Raw genomic sequence first — 27,563 nt, forward strand, 5'->3', positions numbered from 1 at the left:
GTGGACGTAAATATGCAGTTTGGGTACAATACTCTTATAAACCTTTATCTTTAAAAGCGTGTTTGGTTGTCAGGGCAATCTAAACACACAGTATAATATATTCAAGCAATGATAAAAAAAAAAATAAAAAATAAAATAAAAAAATAAAAAATAAAATAAAATAAAATAAAATAAAATAAAATAAAACAAAACAAAAATAAAATAAATTAAAATAAAATAAAAATAATCTAGATATCTATAAGTGCCTTTAAGAACAAACCAGCTAAACTCAAATAAGCCAAATGTTGCAGTTGGATTATTTTTGGAGCACTGATGATGATGATGATGAGGGGTGCACGCCTGGCTGCCTGAACTGTCGTGTGCGAGGGTCGAGAGGCAGCAGAAGGCCTTTAGACAGTTCAGGAGGTTCTGCAGGCTTCTGCTTTGTTTGTTCGCTGCAGATGGGCACGCGAAAAAATCCCTTCTGTCGGCTTTGGTGGACCAGTGCGGACACGGGCTAACAGACAAGTCTTATATACTGCTGCACATGAGGATCCACAATTTGTCGTAGTTGCAAATGTAATAAACTGGCGTGAACGCCTTGGTTTGTTTATAAATTGTTAAGGCTGGTTCTTGGCAGAGTGGATAGTACTCGTCATATTTACATTTAGTAACTTTATCAAGAAATTGTACTTTTCAGAGTACTTTTCTAGCAGCATATTTTTAGTCTTACTTGAGTCATATTTTTATTGAAGTAACAGTACTCTTACTTGAATAAAAAAATTGGTTCCTCTTCCCACTGTAAGTAAGTGTATATGTGACACAAGCTTTGTATTGACAACATGAAATATTTGAACATTTGTGTTTCTTGCATCAGATGTGACTTAGTTTGTCAATTTTTTTGCCTATTCTTTGAAAGTAAAAGATTTTATGCAGTATTTAATGCTTTGTCCTTCCGGTTACAATCACTTCAATTATAAATCATGTTACGTCCTGGCAGTTACTCTTTACGTTACTCTTATTTGAGTAGTACTTTTCCCATTTTTGCTCTTACTTGTGTCATTTCTTGAACCACTACTTTGTATTTCTACTTGAGAAATATTATTTTGAAGTAACAACGCTCATACTTTAACATTATTGGCTACTCCCCTTTGGTTGTAGAGTTTTGGCTGTTGGTTGACTGGAATCCAGAACACACACTTCTTCAATACTTTACAAAGATGAGTCTGGTCACTGATGAATCTCTCTTTTTAATGGGCATGATTGACAGGTGGATTAGCCAATCAGGGACAGGCATGGTCCGTCTGCATCAGAAAAGAATAAAGGAAAAAAACAATACACTGGGTTTAAAAACATTGTGGATTTCTGCAGAACCAATGAGCGAAGCACAAAAGTCTGCTAATCTGAGGTGATATACATTTGATTTTATTTGTAAATCATATGTGACCAATGAGCTCCTTCATTTCACATGTCACTGAAAAAAACCTAATCTCACAGGACAATCACGTTTGAGATGCAGCGGAGGACATATGGACCAGACTGATATCAATCTGTATAAAAAATACAGAGATATCTTTTGGTTATTGGTGCTTTTTGCCAACTTTTTGAGCTTTGTATAAATGTTGTGTTTGGTTTCACTAAAGCGAGGGCTGGGCAATTAATACACTTTAAATTTAGATCGAGATTCAGTCATTTCTAATTGTCAATAATGTGCTTTGGGACTTTTATTGAAGAGGTGTAAAGCCAAACGTCTGTCATGAAAAAGGCTGTGGTTTGCAGCAGTGATGGGCCGTGGATCTCCCCGTCCAAACACATCAGAGACTCGTCCACACTCACCATCTTCAAAACAGCCCTGAAACACTCACCTGTGCAAAGCTGCCTTCAAATAACTGCATCTCCTGTCTGTCTGTTTCTTTCCTTTGTGTTTTGTTTGTCTTGAACTGTGTGAAGTGTCTTGAAGTGAATGAAAAGGACTGTACAAGTGTTATGTCATTATTATTATTATTATTATTATTATTATTATTATTATTATTATTATTATTATTATTATTATTATTATTATTATTATTATTATTATACTGTTCAAACTAAGGCAAGGGAAAGCAGGGCAAGGCGACTTTATTTGTATAGCACAAGTCGTACACAAAGTAATTTAAAGAGCTTTACAGAATAAGAAGGACATTAACATCAATACGAACAAATGAAAACATAAATAATCATCATAAAATTAAAACATTCAATCATATGCACAGATAAAAAGAACCGTTTTGAGTCTGGATTTAAACATTGTCAAACTAGCGGCCTGTCTCACATCTTCAGGAAGAATGTTTCAGGTTTTAGCTGCAGAAAACTGAGGAAGAAGATCTGACATTTTTAGTCTCAAATGGCAAAAAGTTTTGTCTGGTTTATGTTCAGTAAATTAATATCTGAAGCCATTTTATGTTTTTGAATAGAAGGAAAAAAACATATATATATATTTTTTTGTCATATTTCCCAGACCTGGCTAAAGCCTTCCAAAAAATATCATTATAATATTACTGTAATATTCAATAGCTATTTTTCTTAAAACTGTTATTAATAGAACATTTACCAGCAAACAGCCGGCCTATTTCATGCCACGGTCAAATCCTCACACCAAAAACTATCCGTAACATCTGTCAAAGTTGAGCTGAAAACGTAGTGTCTCACGTGTTTCCTCACAGCCACAATACAAATGTAGCTTGAGCTCAGTTGCACTAATTAAAAATCTCTTGAGTCCCACTATTTAAAGCAGATCTATTCAGCAAAATCGACTTTTCAAGACGTCATTTTGCCCATCAATCCCCGTTTTCACGACCACTGGTACACGCCCACTGTGACGTACTTACTTCACTCTACAATTTTATTTTCTTACTTGGTGATACAGGTAGGACTCAGCAGCGTTGTCATCTGCAGCTGTTTCTTTTATTAAGTCGTTTTAGATGAATATTGCGATTTAAAATGTGGAAAATATAACAAAATGATCCACGGGTGTCATAGATTATAAATATATAGCAGAAACAAGCACAATAAGTCTTCTTTAACAAACTTTGAAACCCTCTCAGCCCAAACACTGGCCTGACATCTGCTCATCTCCCTGTAGATTTCACTCAATTGTTGCCCTATATTACATTCTACAAAGCACATTTTCTTTTGGTCTCATAAAACTGATGATGCCATATTGTCTCGGAAATGCGCTAAACGTTAAATCGAGGTGTCGTTAATCCTAATTGAGAACGGCAGATTAATTAAACACAACTATTACAAGGCAGCGTAAGTAAAAGTCAGCAAAAACGTAAAGACAAACCACTTGCTAAGTTTAAATGAGAGGTTTTTAACAGCTGCTGTGGAGACGGGCTCTGTCTTTTTGTCCACCGTGATATTACTTAAGAAATTGAGGTTCATAATCTTGATCAAGCGTAATTATAGTGCGCCAGTGCATAAACTCTTTTTTCACCATTTCACACACTTAAATCAATGTTTTTGTTCTGATTTTGGACATCTCGTAAGTGTCTAGTGATGTGATTTACAGCTGTAATAATGATGCCGCTACTAAACTGTCTTTTTTAGTTTGTCTTTGCCTCTGGACCAAACGAGTCCCCAGCTCCGTCTCTGCTCTGAGCGCCACCAGCTTTTTTGCGCTGTGTGCGTTTTAATTAAAGGTCCTAACAAAAAGGCTTTGCAAGATTATAATGGCTTTATAATATCGCCGCTTTGCGAATACACTTTGGGCCGAGAGCAGTGAAATGAAACAGCCAATTGTTCAAACGATGCACTCAGCGGGTTTAAGTATGTTTTTGCTTTGTGGACACTGAAAATGAATGACACACAATTATGACAGTTTTTATGATTTATCTTTTAAGACAAAAAAAAATGGCTTTCAGTATTTCTTTAATTTACTTTATGTTAATGCTGCTTGCTAAAAAGTAAAGATAAAATAACAGCTTTAAGAAGAACAGCTGTTTAAAACTCAATAGCGTCGGAAGTTATCGTCTCCGAAAGACTCGTGGACTTTCCATTACCGTAACTCCGCAACCAATTGTGCCTCATGTAAATTCAAACGGCGTCTCAAAGCGGAGGCATGGGGCTCTTTAAATATGTTACTGTCATTACGGTAATGTGCTTACGTCGTCCCGGGAAGATGACCAATCAGAGCGCAGGTGCCGCCGAGATTCTCCCAGTCAGTTATTTGATAGGTAAAGGTAAAAAAGAGGTAAAAAAGGTAAATGCACATGCTGATACTTCCTTTAAACGTGATGTTTACGGCTAAAAAAAGAAAGGTCTAGGCAAACTATACTGGTCTATAATGTGCTCAGTCCTTAAAGGGTTAAGAATACGGTAACATGTTTTGGAAGACTTTAGTTTGGTCTGGGCAACATCTCAGTTTTATTTTAAATAGTAATCTGTAACCATTTTTGATTATATTTCATCTTATTAAAAACATAAAACTGCTTTCAATATTAAAAAAGACAGACTTTTCACTGAGACTAAACCATGTCAAACTTCTTCCTCTGACGTCTGAACTCCAAACCACCTCTTTTCTTTGACAAATGTTCAGAATAGAAATACTCCTGTCGCGATTATTACTATATCGACTTATCGTTCAATATATGAAACCTTGATGATAAATTAAAAAGCTCCTACACAATAGAAACATTTAAAAAGAGGTATAAAACGTTACTTTTTGAAAATTACAAGACTCAGGAATGATGGTTATGGTTTGTAGTTTTTCTTTTGTTTACATTTTGAGTCATTTCTTATAGAACTGATGCTGCTTTTCTTGGAATTCCTGCGTGTTATTATTAAAATGGGTTAAGTGTTATAAGTCATTTTTACTTCAGCCTAAAAAACCCTTTCGGTCATGATAGAAATGTTATGTACAACCTTATACAAGTTGAATAATGTTTGATTTTGAATGTAATGACCGAATAAAAAAAAAGAAAAAAAGCTGGAACAGTAGTTTTGGGGGGTCAGTACTTATATGTGTACATTTTCTTTGTACTACTGAGAATTTTTTGGTAATTTTTTGTCTGTACGGTGAGATTTAATCTGTAAAAGGTTTAATTAATAACTTTTATGACTCGATATAGATCCAAACTAACTACTGAAGTGTTTCATTCTGCTGTTTATTTATTGCAGCTCATGATTTTTTACAATATTGGACATTTAGAATAGGTTTTGTGGTTTAAATCTGCTTTTGGGTTTTGTGTCAGTGGCATAAATTAGTCTCAATATTATCGTTTATCATCTATATTTACTTCAACGATATATCAGAGTTCAAAATGTGTTATCGAGACAGGTCTAACTTGAAATCCTGAAGTTCTGAAGTAGCTGGAGAATGATGTATGGTATAACCTGGCCTCTAATGCGTAATGGTAGTGTCGTGTTAACAAGTCTTGATGATTTGGATTTGCCTGATATGTTTTGACTGATGCTCCCCTGGTTGAATATTGTTCCAGGAGCGTGTAACTGACAACTCCTTCCTCCCTTGTCCTTCTTTGATATTGTGATTTGTATAGACTCTCCTTCTCATTGCCTCTGTTCTCTATCTTCACATCTGCAAACAACTTTTTCAATACAACAGTGAGATCCTTCCTTGTCGTAAATATAAACCCGGTGTTGTTCGCTTAATGGGATTTCTCTTTACAGTCCACCTCGAGACTGCACCCATGATGAAAACCTTAGAATTTGAGTCTGCATTCGGCATCCGCACATTCCCATGGAGCCTGTGGGAGCTGGCTGTCATTTCCCATCATCCATTCTGTGTTATGCTTTATCTGTAGAGGGCGTTTGATCTGCTCAGACTTGGTACTTGGACTTTCTATTCTACATGCCTCATCCCTGTTTGTCTCCCTGCCTCTCTCCTACTCTCCTCCTTACTAGAAGCATATATGGCCGTAGGCTTTGTCAGTTTTTCTCTCTCCTCCGTAACTCTTCCTTTCATAATTAATCTGCTCATTTCTCCTTCAAACTGCTCGATTTCACTCCCCTATACTTTTCTTACACCTACACAGGCTTTGACTTCTATATATTTAGAATGAAGCCCACCTTCTTTGCTTTCTAATGTACTGTATTATTTTGATAACGACATTATGGTTTGCGTCTGAGGAGACGATGGGAACTGAGTAGGTGGGTGTTGGTTAATCCCCCAGCCCATCATGCCTGCCTCATGTGGGTTTGCCTAGTCCAACTTAATCCCCATCGAGAGGAGTTTCTTATTTATCTACAATATTGATCCAGATGCTCAAGTATTGATTTGAAGAAGCCAATATCAGGGATGAAACGTACAATGTTGCTGTAGCGTAACAACAAAGATGCACGATATCAACATGGGGAAAATATAGTAAAGGAATTTAATTGTGTCAGCTGGAGAAAAAATTTTTAGAGAAGATGTACACAGCTCATCCAGTTCTGGTCAGATTGCCGGTAGAGTCTGTCTTGCAGCTGTTTGAAGGGACGAGCTAACTACACTGAAACATTCTTTCTTTGTGTTGTAATGACTGACAGGAGGGACCAAAGAGACAGAACCCGTGGAAAAGGTTTAACAGTGTTTATTTACAGATTTTCAAAGTGCAATATGGTAGATCGGTGAGTTGAGAGCGGATTGTTTGCCGTGGTCCAGGGGTAGAGCCGGAGTAGCAGAGTCTGAGATGAGATGAACGGAGCGGAGACTAAAGAGCTGAGCGGATCCACGGAGCGGGATCTGGCGAGGAGCAAAAGTATCCAATTCAACAGGAGTCAAAATTGAAAAAACATAAACTCAGCCTCACGATCTGGCGCTGAGTGTCAGGTCCTGCCTCCTCTTATCCTCCCCAGGTGCAGCTGATTGCGGATTAGCTCCAGGTGTGCACGGTACGAGCCAAAATCTCCGCCCCAGCTCCAGGCTCAGACACAGACGGGAGGGGAAAAGATGCAAAAAATGGCAGGACTGACATTGACAGGGATCATGACACTTTCTTTATGTTTATTTATACAGGGGAACCCAATGAGGGAACTTGGGCTCTGTTTTTTATGTGCACCCTGTTTAAACAAGCAAAGCAAAGAAGTATAAAAGTCCATATAACACATTAAAAACAGGAGCAGATATGTGTATAGAAGCTCATTACCAGGTTATTAAATTGCGATTATGTCATCAAAGTATTGAGTTTTGCTTTTCCTTGGCGTGTGTTACACTTTTGTGAAGCAAAACAGTTAAAAACCTCTTTTCCTCCTTAGCTTTATGCAGTCATGTGATCTGGTATTAAATGTATCAGTGATTAATAAGCAGGTGGGATATTCTGGCAGTTTTTGCAGTACTGTAGTCCCTTTTACATACATTTCATACAGTACTGCTCTCTTCTAATACATAGTGACACAAACACACCTTTTGCATAATCCTTTCACTGTATAACTTTTTGTCCAGTTGGCAGAATTGTACTTTCTTTTGCTCTGGATCATACCTGGACGACTGAGGAATTACACATGTTGAAAATCTGTTACGTATAAACAACAAACATTTAAAGGTCAAGGATTGAAACTGAGATGTGGTAGTTGTGTCCTCTTGGAGAAGCCATGTACACACTATTGTCGTACTAACGTTTTGACTCCGGGTCATACATGTAGGGTTCAGAAATGTCACACACATCACTCAAAAAATAAGAAAAATGAACATGTTCTAGTTGAAATGCTACTATGAAGTCAACGGAGTCCATGAAGTCAGTCACCTTTAGATAAATATCGCTGTTAACAGTGAACAAAATGTAAAACTATGCATCTGATAAAGCCTTGATACTCAAAAAGAAGCATAATATTCCTTCTTTAAACAGTTTTATATGCAAATTCCCAGAGTGTGATATCCCAGAGCTCACTATCAAGCCTAAGTAAAAATCTTAAATGTATAAATATCCCTCGCTACAGTACGCTGCATGTTTAAACACCACCAGATGAACCAGATGTTTAGCTCGAATTGATAGAATTTAGAGAATCACTAAGAATAGTTACTGTTTCTATACAGTAGCAGCTCACTGGATGTGTATAAGTGGTGACAGGTTGTGTGAGGGGGCGTTCGTCAGATGACTCATTTGACATTTTACTTCAAGGCTTGTTTTGGGCATCATCCAAGCGCAAAGGACAGGAGCACAATGACAGGCTTATAGTGTTGTTTATGAGTGCATTTGATCTGAATTATATCATATTATTATCTATAAAAGAGCTGTCATGGACCAGGTTTACCTTTGCATTTGAACGTGTGGGGAATGATTTGAGTTCAAGATTTTCTGTTGAAAGTGGACAGCAGAACAAAAGTCAAAGTGTAGTTCTCAAAGTGTAGTTGCCATTCAAAACAGCTCATGCAAATTTAGTTTGAATAAAGGATTTCCAAAATACAGTTCTGCAGTTTTAGAAAATGAAACGTCCCTGTAAGCCTGTTTATTGTGGAAATGAGTGTGAACAAAAACAACAACAGCCTCTATTGTATTCTTCCAGAGGGTTTTTATTTTGTTTTGTTTAGACTGATTCAGGCGTGGTTCTGATACGGTGGATCAGAAAACAAAAGGCTCAGATATAGTTTTGGTATTCAGCTAGTTTGAATATAATATATCATATTCATTTAGCGTAATCAATTTAAGTAAAACACAGAAATATGTTGATAATTATAGCAATAGTTGATTTTGTTGTTCATTATGTTGCCACATTTTATTTGAAAGACTGATCGTAGAACTTTTAGACAAAAAATAGACTAAAATAAAAGCATGTTGTGTTTTTGTTTGCGTTTTCCCCTTCATTTTGGATGTTTTTATTGTACCGAAACATGTAGGAAAACAACTTGCGAGCTTGCCTCTCCACAAACCTAGCTCTTAATACTGCTTTTCTCCATGATCACTTGTATTTTTGGCTATAATGTTCCACAGTATTTGATTAAAGTAATCTGTCGCCATGGAGAATGAAGCATCATCTCTTGTTCCATATGATGCTTTTAACTTTTTAATCACCTCTATAAAGTTATGCTGTGTTGCTTTAAAACTATTTACTATTTTCAAGCCTTGTCTTTTAGTCTAAACTTACTGAATCATTCTGCTAAGCTAGGTTAAAGTCTCACATAAACACCAACTTTATCTGTGTGTTTATTGTGTTACTTTGTGCCGCACCTGACTTTGATTTATGTCCATAATAACGGGATTCTTACCTAACCAATTAGCCCAGCGCAGTATGGCCTACACCTGAAGCCTAATACTTCCTCATCACACGCCCAGCCTCGCTTATGTAGTACACACCAAAACCCACTCACTCTTAATAATTGATCAGACAGAATCTACATCCAGATTTGCATTCGGAAAGTGCCTTTACAAACATTTCTGTGATCATCGATGCAGGCAAACAGTGTTGACCACCAAACTGAATTAGCCCGCGGCGTGTATATAGCCAGGCCTTGGATTAGTGCGCCTTCATTTTGACGGCCACAGACCATTAGTCCGAGGCAGCTGCTGGCCATTTTACAGCCTCATCAGTTATTGTAATGAGTAAATGACTGGGAAACACAAGGCCCGTACCCGTCTAGACATCTGTGGTACTTTTTTTTTTTTTATGTCTCAAGATTAAGTGCATAGGGGAAGCGTCTCCTGTCAAATGTTTTCTTTTATAGATGACTACCTGTGTGCCGCTCTCCTAATGGTTTTGTATGCGAGCCTGCCGTGTGACAGTTTGTCTCCCTCCTACAGACCGCATACATCACACTATTGGAAGACACCTGTGGCGGCTGGAAGAAGAGCAATCTGTTCTCGCTGTTACGCCGTCAAACGCTAGTCATTAAACGTTGACGCCACACGAATGTTCCCCTCTTGGCAAAATTCATTGTTGCAATAAAACTAAATGTAAGACAAAAAAAACCCTAGAGCAATTCACTGTGATGCATTAGGTTGGCTTCCATGGTGCTAATGAGTCTTAAAAGGGCCATATGATGTTGGAGCGAGCCAGCAGGTTTTAGACTGTGACACATATTAGGCGCTGTGTTTTGGATATGATGAGTCTCTTATTACACACAATGGATTCTTTTGAGCTTTAGACCATGTTAGACTGCTGTTATCTCCTCAAAAACATACCTGGAGTTACGTTTTGTTCCTTCACATATGTTTGAGTCTTCGGTTTACATCAGGGGTGTCAAACTCAATTTCACCGAGGGCCACATCAGCAAAATGATTCATCTCAAAGTTGCAAAGATATAAAAAATATGTCTGTGCAAATGCGTAACTCCTAATAAACTGACATTTTAATACAGTCATACATTTAAGTTTGACACATAAAATGACATGGCGGGCCGCATTTGACCCTCGGGCCTTGAGTTTGACACATGTGGTTTACATCTACAAACCTCAAAATGCTCTGTTCAACCTTGTGATGTCATGAAGTGGTAGTTTTCAAGATAACAACTACCTTTTACCTTTATTTCAGTAGAGATTGCCAAGTCCAGCACTGAAAAAAGCTTGTAGTGAAGGTGTGTGGAGTTTAAAAACACAGTGCAGCACTTCCTGTATTACCACATGACATCACAAGGTGGAACAGAGTGTTTTTTGTTTCAGAGAACTCAGCCTAAATATGCAGAGTTTGTGTGTTAAACATGTGTGAATGAAACAAAACACAACTCTAGGTACTGTATGTTCTCGATGAGGAAACAACATTATAACATAGAACAGAAAACAGTCCGATATAGACTCTTTAAGATGACAGAAAAGTGCGAGAAAAGGAACAAACTGTGCCTTTTGGAAAAGTGCTGATGTGGTACAACGCCATCCACTCGAGTGCAAGTCTGCATTTTGTAAAGGCGGTGATAACTATAAGAAAGAGGGTTAGAGCTAGTGCCAGAGTGCCTCACATTGTAAAAATAAAGTGACGGCTCCCCCATAGAAAGTGTAATTGAATTAGAAGGGCAGCACTTGTCACAAAGCACTGGATACAACTTGCAGCTGTGGTACAAGCCGTAATTGGATTTGGGTCGTTCGTACTATGAGTGGAATATTTTCTGCGTCCTAAGAGACAAGATCTAGACTCGAGACTTGAAATAAGTCAGCTGTCGTCCTCGCTCCAATCTCTTCATTCGTAATCGCGGGTGTAATAAAGGTGACCCTCAAGTTCGATCACACACACCACACACAAGCTGCTGTTATCAAACCCAATGCGCCACAAAAATGATTGATTTTGAGCCTATTTTTCTGCCTTGATAAAAGCACATTATAGTGATTTGTATTGTTGTTCCTTTTTATCTATTTCTCTTTATTTATAGAGAGAAAGCCCAATGAGAGCACAGAGACTCTCCTTTTTATGGATGCCCTGTTTAAAATAGAGAAAAATACAAAACAAATAAGTACATAAGTCTATTTAAACATTAAAAACAGGTGCAGGTGTGAGTATAAATGTTTGTTACCAGATTATAAAACTGTATTTGCCGCACCAACGTCCTTGAAATATATTCCATTTCTGTTTATTAAAAATGGACTATTCAATTATGCAAACTGAGCTATGTTTCATTCATTCAGTTTCAGATGTTTTTGTTGCTAAGAAATACACAGAAAAAGCATTAAACCACAGATCTGACTTGTAATTTGGTATCACCTGCTTGTCTCCATGGAGATGTCATCGCTTTGCCTTGAATGTGCCATAAAAATGTCACCATGATGATTCATAAGTTTAATGACATTTTTGTGGCACATTCCAGGAAAAGCGATGACATCTCCATGGAAACAAGTGGGTGGTAGACTCTCAGCCAGAAATAGTACATACTGCACCTTTAACTTGAAATTCACTTTTTTCATTAGAATGTATGTGGCTGCAGCTAAAATCGCTACATTTTTATTTATTTATTTAGGTATTTATTTATTTCATTATTTCATGTATTTATTTATTATTTTATTTTATTTATTTCATGGATTTATTTATTTATTGCACCACTAATAATAATAATAATAATAATAATAATAATAATAATAATAATAATAATAATAATAATAATAATAAATCATCAATTATCTCTAGGCTAGGCTAGGCTAAAACATAAAACTTTAATTTGTATCTGCTTTGTTTTCTAGGAATCTGGGAAAGTCTGGCTTGCGAGTCTCTTGTCTGGGCCTTGGTAAGTACATTTAAAACATAAAAAATTAAAGGAAAATGATTAGCGTTAGCATCTGTGTGTGTATAAAAGAGGTTATACAACAGAAGGAAATTGTGCTCTGTTCCATAATATTAAAACTCTTCACTCTAAAGCTCATACATCTTTTATGGATACAGAGGTCCCATGCTGCAACACAAAGCTGTTTGCACACTGTTAATATCGACATGTAAATATTTAAAAAGCAGCTTGGGTCTTAGCTAACAAGTCGTTCTGTTATTGCCAGCGTGCACAGGAGGATAAACACCATCATTCATCCTGATGGGTCTAATTCACACAGTAAATCTCCCAAGTGCTCCACTTTATCTGGTTGGAACTTGGCAAAGCAAAAACATGACGCAGCCCAGCGATCATTATTGGGGATTTTAGCTTTGCACAATAATTGACCCGTAGGAAGATTATATGCTTCTTCAAAGTAAGTGGTGCCCTTGAGCTAAACATATCCCAATAGGTGGAGTTTATGTGGGATCCATAGAGTTTATATATGAATGGACATAGCTAACCTGCTAGCTAACGTTTTCCAAATAGGTACGTGAGCTTGGGTGCGCTTCCAGCTCCATTGACTCTGGCTCCAATTCACTTTCTATTGAAAAACTGTCACCCCTCTCTCTGTAACTGCTGCTGTCAAACACGTCATTTTAGTCTTAAAATGCTCATATTAACGCACTAAATATTCTGGTATTTTTATTTCGCTATTGTGGCCATTAATCAAGATATTAACATTAACAACAGACAAATCAGGTGCCTTGTTTTGATTGACAGTCTTGCTAAGCGCCTGCTCCCTGCTAAACCAGCGGTGCAAGCGAGAAGGGGCGTTACCTTCAACAGCCTCCAGATTGGCTTTTTACGGTGATATTACAACATTCTTGAATTTCTGTAGTTTTAAATTCATTTGTTGTCCTGGTTTACAGTTACAGAAGCAAAAACGAGGAAAAATACACTGGCCAAAAAAAAAAAAAGTCACCACCTGGATTTAACTAGGCAAATCGGTACAAACCTCCTGCAGTTGGTCCGGTCTAGGTTCAGCAACAGTCTGTGCTCAAAGAATGAGGTCAGCTGACACCTGAATATACTGAAAGACCAGGTTATTCCATCAATGGATGTTTTTCTTCCCTGATGACACGGGCATATTCCAAGATGACAATGCCAGGATTCATCAGGCTCAAATTGTGACAGAGTGGTTCAGGAGCATGAGACGTCATTTTCACACATGGATTGTCCACCACAGAGTCCAGACCTTAACCCCATTGAGAATCTTTGGGATGTGCTGGGGAAGGCTTTGTGCAGCGTCAGACTCGACCATCATCAGTGCAAGATCTTGGTGAAAATTGTGACATTGCAGAAGTGAAATCGAAACAATGCCACAACAAACTCGTGCCGTAATCAAAGCTAAAGGCGGAACAACTAAATATTAGAGTAGAGTTTGGTGGTGACTCTTTTTTGACCAGGCAGTGTCCCTCTTCTCACATTAGCTTCAGAAAGTGGTGCCATAATTCAACCCCAGTGACATGATTGGCGTCAGTTGAAAGGACTTGAAAAGGAACTAATTGATTAAATGCAATGATAGTGTTTGATATTTGTAGATCATTAGTGCGAATAGTGAATCTCCCATGGAGTTACACAGGCCCCTGCCCTTTATCTAAAATTATGATGTCAATCCCTAGAACATGAATAAAGCCGTTATGGATGTTATGCAAAGACTCCAACTGGAATTTCCCACAGATATTAAACACTGCAATAATAATAGTGCATTTAAATGTTTTCTTGGCTTTTCCAGCTGTGAAAAACCTCGGCAGATTTATTGCTAGCTTTTCCATTATTTAGTATTAAGGCAGGATGACAACAAGCGCCTCATAGCAGGAGCAACAGCTGAGAAAGATTGGCTGGAAATTATAAATAAAAGCTTAGTGCCGTTTGGAATGACATTACACCAGTGTGTGTGACTTCAACAAAGGAGCACCGCGCATGACCCCGAGCTAATTTGAACCTTTGCAACCAACATAGGTGTTTATGTTGGTCCATAATAAACGCTGCTGATAATAATGATGTTTGCTTTAACCTTTGACAGTGGAATCCATAAGAGCGAAGCTAGGAATTAGAAGGCCAAGGTACTTTCTGACTAGGCACAAATGAAGATAAATGTATTCTTACCAGCAGAGCAAGGCATAGAGGGGAAACTCATTTGTACGGTGTTATATTGTATTCTGTATAAGCGAGGTGCCATTGTTTTACTCGGGTCATTAAAATGTCTTCAAGTATCCAGCCAGAGAATCAAAATTTATATTTGCAATTTGGCAACAGGGAATAAAACATCTGGCAGTTTTCAGAAGAACAGATAAGGATTTGATTTCGTGAAAAGAAAAAACAAGGCGTCTGATATTGTTTTATAAAAGTTTTTCACACAATAATTTCGCTATTGCAATTATGCACCATGATGTTTTTTATAACAGAAAAGCAAAATCTTATTTCATTTGTTTTTTTTGTTAAAGGTTTGCTATGTAACTTTTCCACAGCATGTCATTAAACGTATGTGTCTCCATGGAAATAAGTTACTGGTCAGGTCTGTGGACTGCTGAGCTTATTCACAGCAAGCAATACATGTGAGTGCATATGTTTGGGGTTTTTGTTAGCAGTAAAACATTTGTATGAGAATAAATACGTGATAAATGAGTTTAATGGCAGACTGTGGAACATTATGGGCACACTGGGCAGTACTAGAAAAGTTACATAGTGCACCTTTATGTTAACATTTATGTCATTATGGGTATTTAGCCCTGAACTTGAAAATGCACTGGTAATGTTACTGTGTGTAGAACGAGCTCTGTCTTTATAGTTGGTTAAATACACAGTTTAATTCAATGCAAATATCAATACTGACATTTGGAAATTGTAGTAAAAGTGTTGTTGCTATGATACGTCAAACAACAGATGACAAGTCCAAAAAAGTACAACTGCTGATTAGCCATGACCTGACAGTCAGTCTCTTCTAATTGTTTCCATCAAAGCTCAGTCTTGACATCAGCCCGGGGTGGTACTGAGACAGGGGTGGAGGGGTTCTCGTCCCAAAATGTCACTGTAATTAGTAATGCATGACTAAGGGCTTTGTTAATGTTTGAAATGCAGAAGGAAGCGTGCTATTGTTTGTTAGAGAAAGTGAACATATGTGGTTTGATTTTCCGACAGGCACTTGGGTAACATTCGGAGGTCAGATCACTGATGAGGTAAGGCATCAAACCCTTCAACGTGTCACAGCTCATGAGCACAGTCCAAGTTTTATAATAGCAGACATCCATTACAAAGCTCCCATGGGTGAGATCTGGTCTAACTGGATAAAAAAAACAAAACATTTAAGGCCATAGACATCTTTATGACATCAACATCCTTGTCCCTTTGGGTTTGTCCAAGGTCTCCAGGACAAGTCACATCCCCCAATTATTAAAAACTAATGCAGCCTTGGAAATGTGGGGGATCTCTGCACTTGTGGAGGTTTATCAGCCCGACTGCAGCTGGGGCTTATGGGCACAACACAACCTGTGTCTATTCATGGGTTTCAGCTTCCTGGTGTATGCAACATTTTTAAGACTTTGCCTATTTAAAAGAGATAATATTTCGTTTTAAACTGTCAGCTGCCATGGTAACGGATCTAATTTATCATCACTTTGAAAAACTTTTGCTGGAACAGGAAGAAGGTAGAAATAAACCCAGAAAATTTACTGAGCTGTAAAAAACTAATAAGCTTTCACTTTTTGGGTGGTTGTGGTAATTTTTGGGATGTGCTAATTCTTTATGGTGTGATCTTAGTAGCTTAATATATACGATGTATTTATTAAAAGTAAATTTATTTTTTTTAGTACAGTACTGGTTTATTTCGAGATATACAAACTGTGAAATAAGGATCTACATATTATAGTTTATTACTAAATATGAGGGGTATAAAAGTATTTGTACTTTTCAGTATTAGGGTAACTATTAGTCATGTAATGGTATGCACTGAGTATGAGTAGTACTGTGATAGTAATAGTAATACTTGTACTGGAAACTGTACTTATTCTAATGTACATATTCAGAGCATTTGTCCTCTGTGACTGTGTGCCATGCTTCACTGTTTTTTCTTGTCATGTCAGGTGGCGGAACAGCTGATGACTATCGCCTACGAGAGCGGGGTTAACCTGTTTGACACGGCGGAGGTCTACTCCGGGGGGAAGTAAGTCACGCCTATGCAGATTGCTTACAGTGACGAGCTCCTTCCTCTTGTCAGCTCCCCCACAGGGCACAAGGTGATAACAACGTGTAGCTCCAGACACAAATTCTTAAGAAATTTAAAACAGAGGCTGGCCGTGACTCGAAAGTAATTTACATAATTGTATTCATCGCTAAAGGCTCCCCATTATGTTCACAGCGCTCCATCTTAACTTATCAGGCCAGATATTGTCACCTAGATAATCTTGGCACGATGTCGTCATATGGACATGAATATTAATTTGAAGATTGCTCGAGCACGCACGTTTGAATGAAGCATTACATCCCGTAGCAGCAGGGGTTTAAGGACTGGAGATGACAGATAACAGTCATGTGCAAGTCCCACACCTAATCTTATCATCTTCTTTCTTCTTCTTCACAGAGCAGAGATAATTCTAGGAAACATCATCAAGAAAAAGTGCTGGAGGTAAAGTCTGCCCTCTATGGATTCAAATTAGGGCGGTGTTAGAGAATATGTGAGCAGACTCCAACTTAAAAAACTAACTCGTAGGAATGTAACCATTAACTGTAGGTAATAATTAAATAAAAAATAAATTCTATTTGTATATTAAATTCTATATGTTGTATTATTTAAAATACCCTGATAACTATGTGTTAATAGAGCTACAGTTCTAAGTCGTACATTCTTCCACACGTCTGAATTAGCTGTTAACGAGCTGCTTGGTTAAAAGAATTTGCTATGTAAAACATCACATATATTTGTGCTTCCTCAGTCTCCAGTGAATATTTGGATGAGCGTGTATAAAATATTTATCATGCACATGTAATCTTAATGTAGCCACGCTCTCGACTGGCATCACTTACATGTTTTACAGCATATTGACTAATAATAACCACGCTGATAGATGAGTGAATGGCATTTTAGCCCTAATTCTAAACAATGCATTTGAAATATTTGTAATGCAAAAGCTATGTCAGGAACTCAGGAAACTCAACTCAACCTGAACAACTTCAATAGAAAAATCCTAGTGTAACTTTTTATAAATAATTCTTATACTGTCTGCTCTGACACATGAGCTGACGTTGCACTGGTAAGTTATGTTCATCGCCCTTTCAACCCCCTCTGAAACCCGTCCGACAGACTTCACCTCAACTCTGGTGCGGTCTTAAAATATTAATAAGATGAGCAGAGATATTGTAGTAAATACTTTTATGGTTTTACACCCCAGCGAGGGGACTAGAGTATTTTTAATTTTCAAAGCATAACAGCACAATTTGCATATAGACTTTTTAATATAGAAGGTTAAGTCTGGTGTTGTGGGCTTCAGTCTTTTGATGTCTGCCTTTCTGTCCTTTAGGAGGTCCAGTCTGGTCATCACCACAAAGCTCTACTGGGGAGGAAAGTAAGTGCATCTCTGACATTTTCTAGCCATAGATGTTTTGAGCCCAGAGCAAAAGACAACCCATAACGAGCAGTGCCATATGACTGAGTGGTCCATATAGGCGCACACTTGACAGTACATATGTGCACTGTGTTCCCGCCTCTCTCTGCTCGTCTTCTGATTCTTCTTTCATGCTGGGTTCTTCTGCACACCATCTGCATTAGTTACGTTTTTATGTGCTCACAAAGGCTCTGTGCTCTCAGTGAGATAAGGAAACACATGGTCGGAGTGGAACCCAGGAGTGATACTGTCATAGCTTTATTTAGGCTTTGGTTGAAACAAGCTTATCTCATCTGTCTGAATGTTTAATTAGATTTCATGAGAATTTAGCAATAGTTTCTGTTACTTTTAATTGAGTTAAATGCCGTATTTTTTCTAGTTTGGCAAAAAAGTGCAAAATCTAGTGCTGAAATCTTAGTTTACTTATGTATTATTTATATTATCTCTAATCCAGTCACTGTACTCCATTCCCGTGACACTTGAAAGCACTTGCAATAACATTTTGGTGCAAGTGTTGCTTTTGAGGGACTGTCATCTGTTAAACTTTTGTGAAATGGTAGGTGTGATCGCTTTAACGTTGTTGACAAAAATCAGCTAAGCATTACTTCCATATCGCGGCACCGTCGTTGGCAGACTGGCTGAGAAAAAACCCCATGCTGTGAAAGATGCAACGGAGCCTCAAAACTTCGTCGAGCATATAATCACTTTTGCATAGCGTCGCTTTTTGCCACATTGTGAAGAACCCAAAGCAACAATTCGGGTAATACAAACAGAAAGGCTGTTGAACAACAAAACAGACAGCGATTCGGTTAAAAGAAATTAGAAAAAAATCTAAGAAAAATGAAATTGCAACTAATCACTGCTGAATCACCCAAGTGAGCTGTTAATTAGATGCTCAACAGAATAATACATGTAGGCTGTGTCCCTAAAACCACTGTTCCGTACGACTTGTCAACATGGGGAAGAGACAAAGTACTGGCCACTGCTGTATCGCTGCGGGCACACTGCGGACGGCCGCTCGTGTGGGTGTATTTCTCTCTCTCACTCGTTTGTAACTACTTTGTTATGCAGGCTCCGGTTTGGCATGTTTAATGATTCAGTTCACACAGCCTCGGCGTGTTGGTCCGTGCTGCCGCTCTGCTGCTTGTGTGCTTTGTTTGTGAGATCACCCTTGACACGCGTTTTCCCTCTCGTGTTACAGAGCCGAGACGGAGAGGGGGCTGAACCGAAAACACATCATCGAAGGTACAGAAAGGCGATTTTGCACCACTGTGCCGTGTCCCTCCCCTCACCTCATCCGCTGATCCGCTGCCCTTCTGTAACCATCCTCTTTTATCTACTTTGCATCGGTTTGCTTGTGACGGTCTTTGCTGACAACATTTCTAAGCGTTTGCCCCTAAGCTATTTTTGCCACACAGATCAAGTAATATAATATCACCACGTGCAAATGAAGTGAAGAAAAAACTAATGAAGTGAAAAAAACAGTTATTTCTGCATAACGGTGCTGGTTCAAGTAAACGTTTCACAAAGTGTAGGGTTTTTTTTGTGCTGTTTTTGTTGAATTGTATTGGTTAGTAAAGTTCTCAACAGTGACACACAGAAAGTAGCTCAGATCGAGAAGAAATACCTCCTAAAAGTGCTATAACCTGCTCATTATATAACATTATGACCAATTATATGCCTGATAATTCGATAAAGATTTCCCCGCACCTTTACAAAGTCCGAAGGGCATTTCTTTGAACGATTATTTTAGTTATTTTCGTGGTTTATGTATTGAAACCAACTCCCGCTGGGAACCAATTCAACCTCTAGATACACATAAAATTACCTGAACCTGAAAGCAGTAAACAGCAAGGACATTTCCAAAGCTATACATTCTGCACCAAGGAGATAGATCCTTTCTGGATACAGCTGTCCTATCCCAGCCTGTTCCCCAAGTCTCCGGTCCACACAGCGCAATGCACCTCCAGCAGTGACTCAGCTCTCTCACACCATATTAACATTCACTGCAGCCGCTGCTATTTTCCCCCAAACAAGAGTCGCTGAATAAACTTAGCCGACGCTGGAGGAGAGAGACACCGGACAGGAGAGATAAACCAAGATGAACGGAAGAGGATAATGGTGTGGAAAAGATAGCAGCACCAATTAGCCTTATGCTGCGTGCCCGGTGGCCACAGGAAGTTGGAGGTGACCTGTCCTTGGTCTGGCTGGTGTGGCACATGTCACCACCTGCTCATGAATTACGCCTACGTAACAAGAGGCTTTCAAGGGCTCCTCCTGACCATGATGGAGTTTCAAGATGTTAAAGTCAATAATAACAAAAAACAAAAACAGAAGCAGAAAGCACAAAAACATATCAATTAAGGAGAAGTTTTCTTATAGATAATTATTTTGAAAAACTTCTAGATCTGGATCAAACACTGATCTTTGGACTGAGGCAAAATATCTTCTCCAGGAATAACATAAGGAAAAGTAATGCTTGAAAACATTCCCCTTGTGTGCTGATGTACTGATTTTGTGTTTTTCCCAATGAGCCTGTTGCTATTAACTGCATAATTAATGTCAGTGGCTTGTTAAAAAGCTTTTCTGTCTTCTTGTCTTCTCCTGAAATAAGATCCTCCCTCTAAAGATCTAAAGTTATTGACTGACTGGACTAGACAACTGAAACACCACAATTAAAGCACATCTGTTTTGGTGTTTCTGGGTTGACAGAGGAGGTAAAGAGAGGCATGGATGATTGTGGGACGTGTGCAACACTCATCTGGGATTAGCTCGATGATGAAGCCCTTGGCTCTAATCTGTTACGCTCTCTCACATGTGCTGAACAGAGTCTCTTTCCTAGTGTCTGCATTACTTCTCTGCAAGTCACTGGGGACTGGCATCTTCGCATTACTACATACAGCTTAGTGATATGTACCAAAACAGAGTGGTCTTTTTCTGATCCTCTTAGCTTTTAGCGGTTTGGCTCCATCCTCAGCCGTAAACCAACAGCAGTCATTTATGTAACAAAGGATATTAGCTCACACACAGGTGCACAGCCTTTCACAATGATGTACTTAGCAGCACATGGAGGTGTGAAATTGGTCTTAATGCTCTGACAACTCTCTAGTTTGCTCATTCAACTCCAGTTTTGTGAGTCCACACTTGGTTTCTCAGGCTTAGCTGTGACACAGATGCAGTCAATCAATCTGTGAAAAAAAATAGATTATTAATATAACAGCCTACACCTGTGCTCTGCCACCAAACAAGGAGGTACATACTAATAATGTCGTCTTTTTTTTCTTTTTGTCATTGGAGTATAGCGTGTACCGTTGTTATTATATAGTATATAGTTGAAACAAACCTAAAACAAGACAATATACTGCTGAGTTTCAGATGACATCACATTCTATAGGCCTATTCTATATATATTTACTATAGACGGGCGGCAGGTAAAATGAATATTGTTAAAATAAAAAAGGAAAATTTGTAGTAATATAGTGAGCTCGTGGGTCTAGTCACTAATAGAAATGATCAGGTTCAACATTTGTGAATTTACCTTTTGAATATTTCATGGCAAAGTACAGTGTAATTATAGGAAAAAAACTAGCGCTTGTCTCCCATCTGAGCGTATGAGATCATCACATCCCACTAGAATCTGAATACCACCAATATTGCGGCCAAGTCATAGTGCCCCAAGCTTTATTTAAACAAAAAATATTCTGGTCTATGGATTTTTGTCTTTAAAAAGTTCCACTATAAAAAGCTAATATTGTTTTCAGCGTGTTTTTACAGATCTAACACGAAAGAAACCACAGCTGCTATGTCAGATTCTGCTACTTTGCATCTTGTCCCTTGGCACAAAAAAAACAACAAAAAAACAAAACATCTAAAATCCTAAATCTAATTCCTTGATAAGTTAATGTTATTCTTTTTTCATGTTTGATATACGACATCCAGTCCTCATGTACAGTATTTCTCCTGCTCATAAGAGAAAGGTTGTCAGGGGTCACAGATTTCTATAGAACCATAAGAAATAACCCTTGGATTGCAGTGAAAGGGCAGTGTGACTCATTGGTCAGTATTTTTTAACTACGGCTTTCTGACACGTCCTTAAAATGTAGCAGACCCGATGCAGCTGCGGGCCTCGAGTCACATGTGGTCAACTGTCACTTTGCCATGTTTACTAAAATGTTGACTAAAACCCCCTCCGGATCCAGTTCACCCTATTTTCCCTCCACATGATGCACAGTTTTGTTTAGAAATATGTGTTTTGCATGTTCTTAATAACATCCTGAGACTACAGACCTGCCAGCTTTCTTTGTATCTTGTCAGCTCCTCGTGTTACCTAAATATCTCTCCATATCTGTCTCCAGGCTTAAAGGGCTCCCTCCAGAGAATGCAACTTGAATACGTTGATGTGGTTTTTGCCAACCGCCCGGACAACAACACTCCTATGGAGGGTGAGTGATCATGGGCCGTCCCTGGAGAGCCGCGGAGGGGTTGAGGCTGGGTCATGTGGTAACTTGATAAGGTGACGGATATGACCAGAATGTATGCTTTTTCTGGACTAGTGGCGCTTAGACCTTTACATAAATGTACAAATCATTTTCAAGCACACACACTTGTAATCTCTCAAACTCTATTTTCGCTCTCCACTTTTCTCAGCCCGTCTCTGTGGGATTTTGAGTGTCCGCATGGGCTCTGAGTTGCCTCCTCCTCCTGTTCATCAGAAGGAGGATTATCTGCCCCCCTATGGATAGATGGTGTATTTTTGGGCTGGTCTCAGTAGATACAAGGCCCGCTGTGCGTACTATAACTTCAACACAATTCCTGTATGACTTTTCCAGTTTCCTTATCGGCAGTAGCCCCTCATCTAAAGGTGCTAAGGGAGTCCCCACTGGGCCCTGTAGAAGTGTTCCCAGTCCTTGCGTTTTGCCCCCCGTGCTCTCAGCTTGTGTAGTGAAGGCAGCAGACGGCAGGAGGCCAATCTGTCACACTTTACACTTCCTGGGGTTGTGCTGTCGCTGGTATCATGCGTGACTGGCAGACAAACCACTGAGCCCAGCCCGGAAGGCACTTGTCATTCTCATTGACAGCGATTGTCACTAAAGTAATTCAGATATCGGAGCGACTTGATTAGGACCCACATGCAACACAACATAAGGAAGAGGAGATCTGACAAAAAATGTATCAGTATTTTCTTATGAACACTGGTTAATAATGATAAAAAGTGTTGATAAGAATGAATGAATGAATAAATAAATAAATAAATAAATAAATAAATAAATAAATAAATAAATAAATAAATAAATAAATAAATAAATAAATAAATAAATAAATAAATAAATAAATAAATAAATAAATGCATAGTGCTTTTCATGACACTCAGACACTCAGATAAAAAGGAGATGCTGTTATTTGAAGACAGTTTTGAACAGGTGAGTTTTCGGAGCTTTTTTGAAGATGCTGACTGTGGAAGAGTCTCTGATGTGTTTGGGCAGGGAGTTCCAGAGGGTGGGGGCAGCAGCAGAGAAGGCCCTGTCCCCCGAGGTCTTATGCTTAGTTGTGATGGGGAGAGACAGGAGGTTGGCATCAGCTGATCGGAGAGCACGGGTGGGTGTGCGGTTTTGAGGAGCTCAGAGAGGTAGAGGCGGGGGCCAGTTTATGGAGGGACTTGTACATCATAGATCTACTTTTCCACCTCACCCTGAACGTGATGGAGACTGGCCAATAATAGGAGGTGTGGGTGGGGGAAAGCTAGTGAACATGTCTTTCATCACAGGGTTGTAAAAGAATTTGATTGATTTGATTTGGCTTTTTCTGGAGAAATGCTTAAGATGTCAAAACTCAAAAGCTTATAAGGCTGCTTTATCAGTTTCTTGTCATAGAAGACATATTGTAGCAGCTGTTTGTTGTTGAGCACCATAGCATATGATTTGGATGAGATGAGACACGTCATTCTGGAGTTTACAAAATATGACTTCTTTATGCGTAATGTACTGCACAAACAAATGGATTTGCTGTTATTGTGATATAGATTTTCATACAGATACTTGGTGTGATAAATGTGCTTATGTGTAATGATGTTAGCATTACGCAACCCTTAACTTCTCTTGACTTTGACAGACGAAGTTAAAGTTCCTTAGCTTGTGTAACTTGCGTCTCCTTGGGAACAAAAAGTCATTGCCAGCAAGTCTGTCTTTGTTACCATCAGGCCTGTATTCTGCTGTCCACACATCCCTCACCGGCTATTACTATCCTCCAAGTGACTTTGGCTTCTGCTTTTTTTGGCCTGCATCCAGGAAACAGCAAGGACAGGCCCTACTTGTGCCACTAATAAAAAAATACAGCTCACTCCATTCCTTGGCAATAAGTCAGTGTTTCATTTCACGTAACACTTTTGCTGATGACACCAGGCTGTATGGACACTGTGCTCTCAGGGCTTAAAAACAAAGCAATTCGCTCAATCAAAAACATTTGAATTGTCCAAATACACATCTCAAATACAAAGGGAGGGTGCCTGGTGCAGAATGAACTAAGGACCAACCATCTGTGCCACAATCCATCCGTTGTTATAATAGGCTTTGCCCATGGCGGTCATGTCCAAGTCTGTCCTCAGATATGCTAGCCACTCCCAATCATTTTTATTTGACAGAGCAATACGGAGCAAATTGAATCCAGTCACTCAAGCAAATATGGAAACACCCCAGACAGACTGGAGAGGGAAATACAGAGACACAAACAGCCGTCTGCGCTAATAAATAGTCTTTACTCGCAGACATGTAGCAAAGACTCATAAAATTGATATCCGTAGCACACTGCACTCTCACTCGCTTCACGTAGAAGTGCCATTACATTAATTTAAGTGGAAGAATGTTTTGTTACCATAGGATACATACCATGGGGTTAACACTTAAAATATAGGATATGCATTCGTAATAGGATTTGTCTAAACATAAATATTAACAATGCTCTCAGCCAAAACACATACCAGGGCATAAATATACAGTCTGCTTAGGTTTATAAAGTAAACTCTAATTAGAACTTTTGCATAAGAGCCATCACTGCAAATCCAGATACATAACTTCATCTTCTCCAGGCCAAAGAATCTGAAAAATGCTTTGGTGGTTTTGGCAGAAAAGTTGTAATTAAGCCGATACTTTCATTTACTTTCACTGTAATGTCACACAGATTGGAGGTTCAGGTAATTCTGTTTCTCCTAATTAAGTTATTTTTAGCTCTCCAAAATGTATAAACCAGTCGTCCTATCTATTAAGCTATATGTTTTCCTTACACCACTGGGTTTTGTGGTAAAGGTGTTGGTACATCATTGTGATTCTGTGTTACATTGTTTGGCCTCTGTCATTGAAGCAGGTTCCTCGCTGCATCACAAAAAAATATTATGACCAGGCCGGTAGCTACCTGCGCAGAATACTATGAATCAAGTTGTCAGACATTCCTTGTAGCCTCAAATGGATAATTCATGCGTATACTTCAGAGTCAGATGAAAAGTCTGTGGGGTGCTGACTGTTTCTTCTTTCTGTCCAAATCCCTCCCTTCCATTTGGACCAGATGTACTGTTATTCCTCTCCCTCCCACCTGCTGCACCCACACACCACTCTGTCTCTCGCCGTCGCAGAGTTCTGTCCAAAGAGAAGGCTGCTGATGAAAAGGAATTGCTCTTTTTAATCAAGCTCAAATGTAGTCCCAACTCCTTGCATGGCCTGCCCTTATATGCTAGCTTTTTCTATTTCCAAACTAAAATGTGTGTTACTTAGCTTGGAGTGTTTTCAATTATGTATTAGCCTCTTGTTTAAATTTTTAAATATTTGACAATACTATTCCTTTGGTCAACCACGTCCTGGACAATAACAAGCTGGTTATGCACTGTTCTTTCACTATTTCTGTGTTGGTTGATTGATAGATCATGTTATTTGTTACTTGATGATAATACATTATTGAGTTTTGAACGTGGTTATGGGCGCTAAACATGGAAATTGTCAACCGTTTCCTAGGAGCAACCAGAAGCAGGTATTGAACGAAAGAACAGTATCTGCAGACTGTGCATGGGGAAGTCCATTGCCTGGCGGTAGAGCAGTCATCTTAATGCCAGAATGCTGGTGGCCCGCACACTATCGTCCTGTCTTTAAGCAAGACACTTTATGGAGCTTGCACATGTGAATATGATGTGCTCTTGATGGTCAGCAAGGTCATTGACATAAAATTTCAGTCTCAAGTCTCTTACCAAGCTTGCAAAGAGCCAAATAAATTCAACCCATTTTTATTATTTGGCCCAGAATAGTACCTTTGTTGTGTCCAGTCACAAACACTTATGCTGTAAAGGCCACCACAGCTGACTTCAGCCCCTTCGGCTCAAACCTGCTGCGATTCATTCAACTGTAAAATAGAATGACTGGACCTTTTTACTTGACCCCTGCAGCATCCAACCACATTTAGTGTTGTGACCCTTGAAATGATCACTGTGCACACACACACACACACACACACACACACACACACGCATTCTCAAGAGAGTGAAAACTGCTGTTGTGTCCTTCAGCAAGACACTTCACCCACAATACCTTGTAAAAATGCGGTGTGCATGAGGATGAGTGGTGGTCGGAGGGGCTGATGGCACAGGCAGCCTTGCTTCTGTCAGTCTAACTCAGAGCAGCTGTGGCTACAATAGTGGCACCACCGAGTATTGAGAGAATGAATAAAGCTCTGTAAAACATGTTTTAGTGTCAAAAAAGGTGCTGCATAAATCATATGCATTATTATTATTATTATTATTATTATTATTATTATTATTATTATTATTATTATTATTATTAGTAGTAGTAGTAGTAGTAGTAGTAGTAGTAGTAGTAGTAGTAGTAGTAGTAGTAGTAGTAGTAGTACTGGTAGTAGTAGTACTGGTAGTAGTAGTAGTAGTAGTAGTAGTAGTAGTAGTAGTAGTAGTCGTAGTGCTCGAATAAAACCCTGGAAATACCTTGCATGCATTTCTAGTCTACATTCTGCTTAAAATAAACATTATATAACTAATTAATTAGCATGTAGAAATTGCAAAAGTGGTATTTAAATGCCTGAACTAATGCAAACATGCTACAAAATCTAAAAAAAAAAACACTTTTAGAAAACAAACAACTTGAGCCAATACTGCATCATGTCTTTTTATCGATTTCCATAAATTTAAGTAAATTTGTATGAGTATAATGGAGATATGGCGCCCCCCTTTGTTCAGTATCTGACATTATCAAATGTTTGTGTCTTGCAGAAATTGTCAGAGCCATGACACATGTGATAAATCAAGGAATGTCCATGTATTGGGGGACTTCCAGGTGGTCTGCCATGGAGATAATGGTGAGTGTAGTGCGTCACTCTACCATTTGACTGTAAATCTGAATATGAATGTTGAAACATTGACACTCTGTACACCTCTTAGGAAGCATACTCTGTGGCCCGACAGTTTAATCTGATTCCACCAGTGTGTGAGCAGGCTGAGTACCACTTTTTTCAGCGGGACAAAGTAGAAACTCAACTACCCGAGCTCTATCATAAAATAGGTACTTTTTCAATTATGAAGTTCTAAAAATTTAAGAGAGAGAGTGCTAATACATAACTTTATACTATAACGTTATATTAACTTTATATTATTATATTTTCTATAATTAGGAGTAGGAGTGGTCTCGTGGTCCCCCTTGGCCTGTGGAATTATCACTGGAAAATATGACAATGGTATCCCAGAATCCTCCAGGGCTTCACTAAAGGTAAAGGTTTATTCCTAATTGAATATAATTAATAAT

At 38.7% G+C, this 27,563-nt stretch overlaps 1 protein-coding gene across 3 annotated transcripts in view; it reads left to right on the forward strand.

Moving 5' to 3' along the window:
* Positions 1-27,563, forward strand: part of kcnab1b (potassium voltage-gated channel subfamily A regulatory beta subunit 1b) — a 40,012-nt gene that overhangs the window by 10,795 nt on the left and 1,654 nt on the right. For all 3 annotated transcript variants that reach the window (XM_033982901.2, XM_055228428.1, XM_033982902.2), the window contains 10 exons: positions 12,054-12,097; positions 15,317-15,354; positions 16,258-16,337; positions 16,755-16,799; positions 17,692-17,736; positions 18,977-19,020; positions 22,131-22,217; positions 27,035-27,120; positions 27,203-27,323; positions 27,433-27,527. In XM_033982901.2, coding sequence (XP_033838792.1) covers positions 12,054-12,097; positions 15,317-15,354; positions 16,258-16,337; positions 16,755-16,799; positions 17,692-17,736; positions 18,977-19,020; positions 22,131-22,217; positions 27,035-27,120; positions 27,203-27,323; positions 27,433-27,527 — 685 coding nt within the window. The remainder of the gene's footprint in view (positions 1-12,053; positions 12,098-15,316; positions 15,355-16,257; positions 16,338-16,754; positions 16,800-17,691; positions 17,737-18,976; positions 19,021-22,130; positions 22,218-27,034; positions 27,121-27,202; positions 27,324-27,432; positions 27,528-27,563) is intronic.

Source organism: Periophthalmus magnuspinnatus, chromosome 17 (genome assembly GCF_009829125.3).
Source record: "Periophthalmus magnuspinnatus isolate fPerMag1 chromosome 17, fPerMag1.2.pri, whole genome shotgun sequence".
Taxonomy (NCBI): domain Eukaryota; kingdom Metazoa; phylum Chordata; class Actinopteri; order Gobiiformes; family Gobiidae; genus Periophthalmus; species Periophthalmus magnuspinnatus.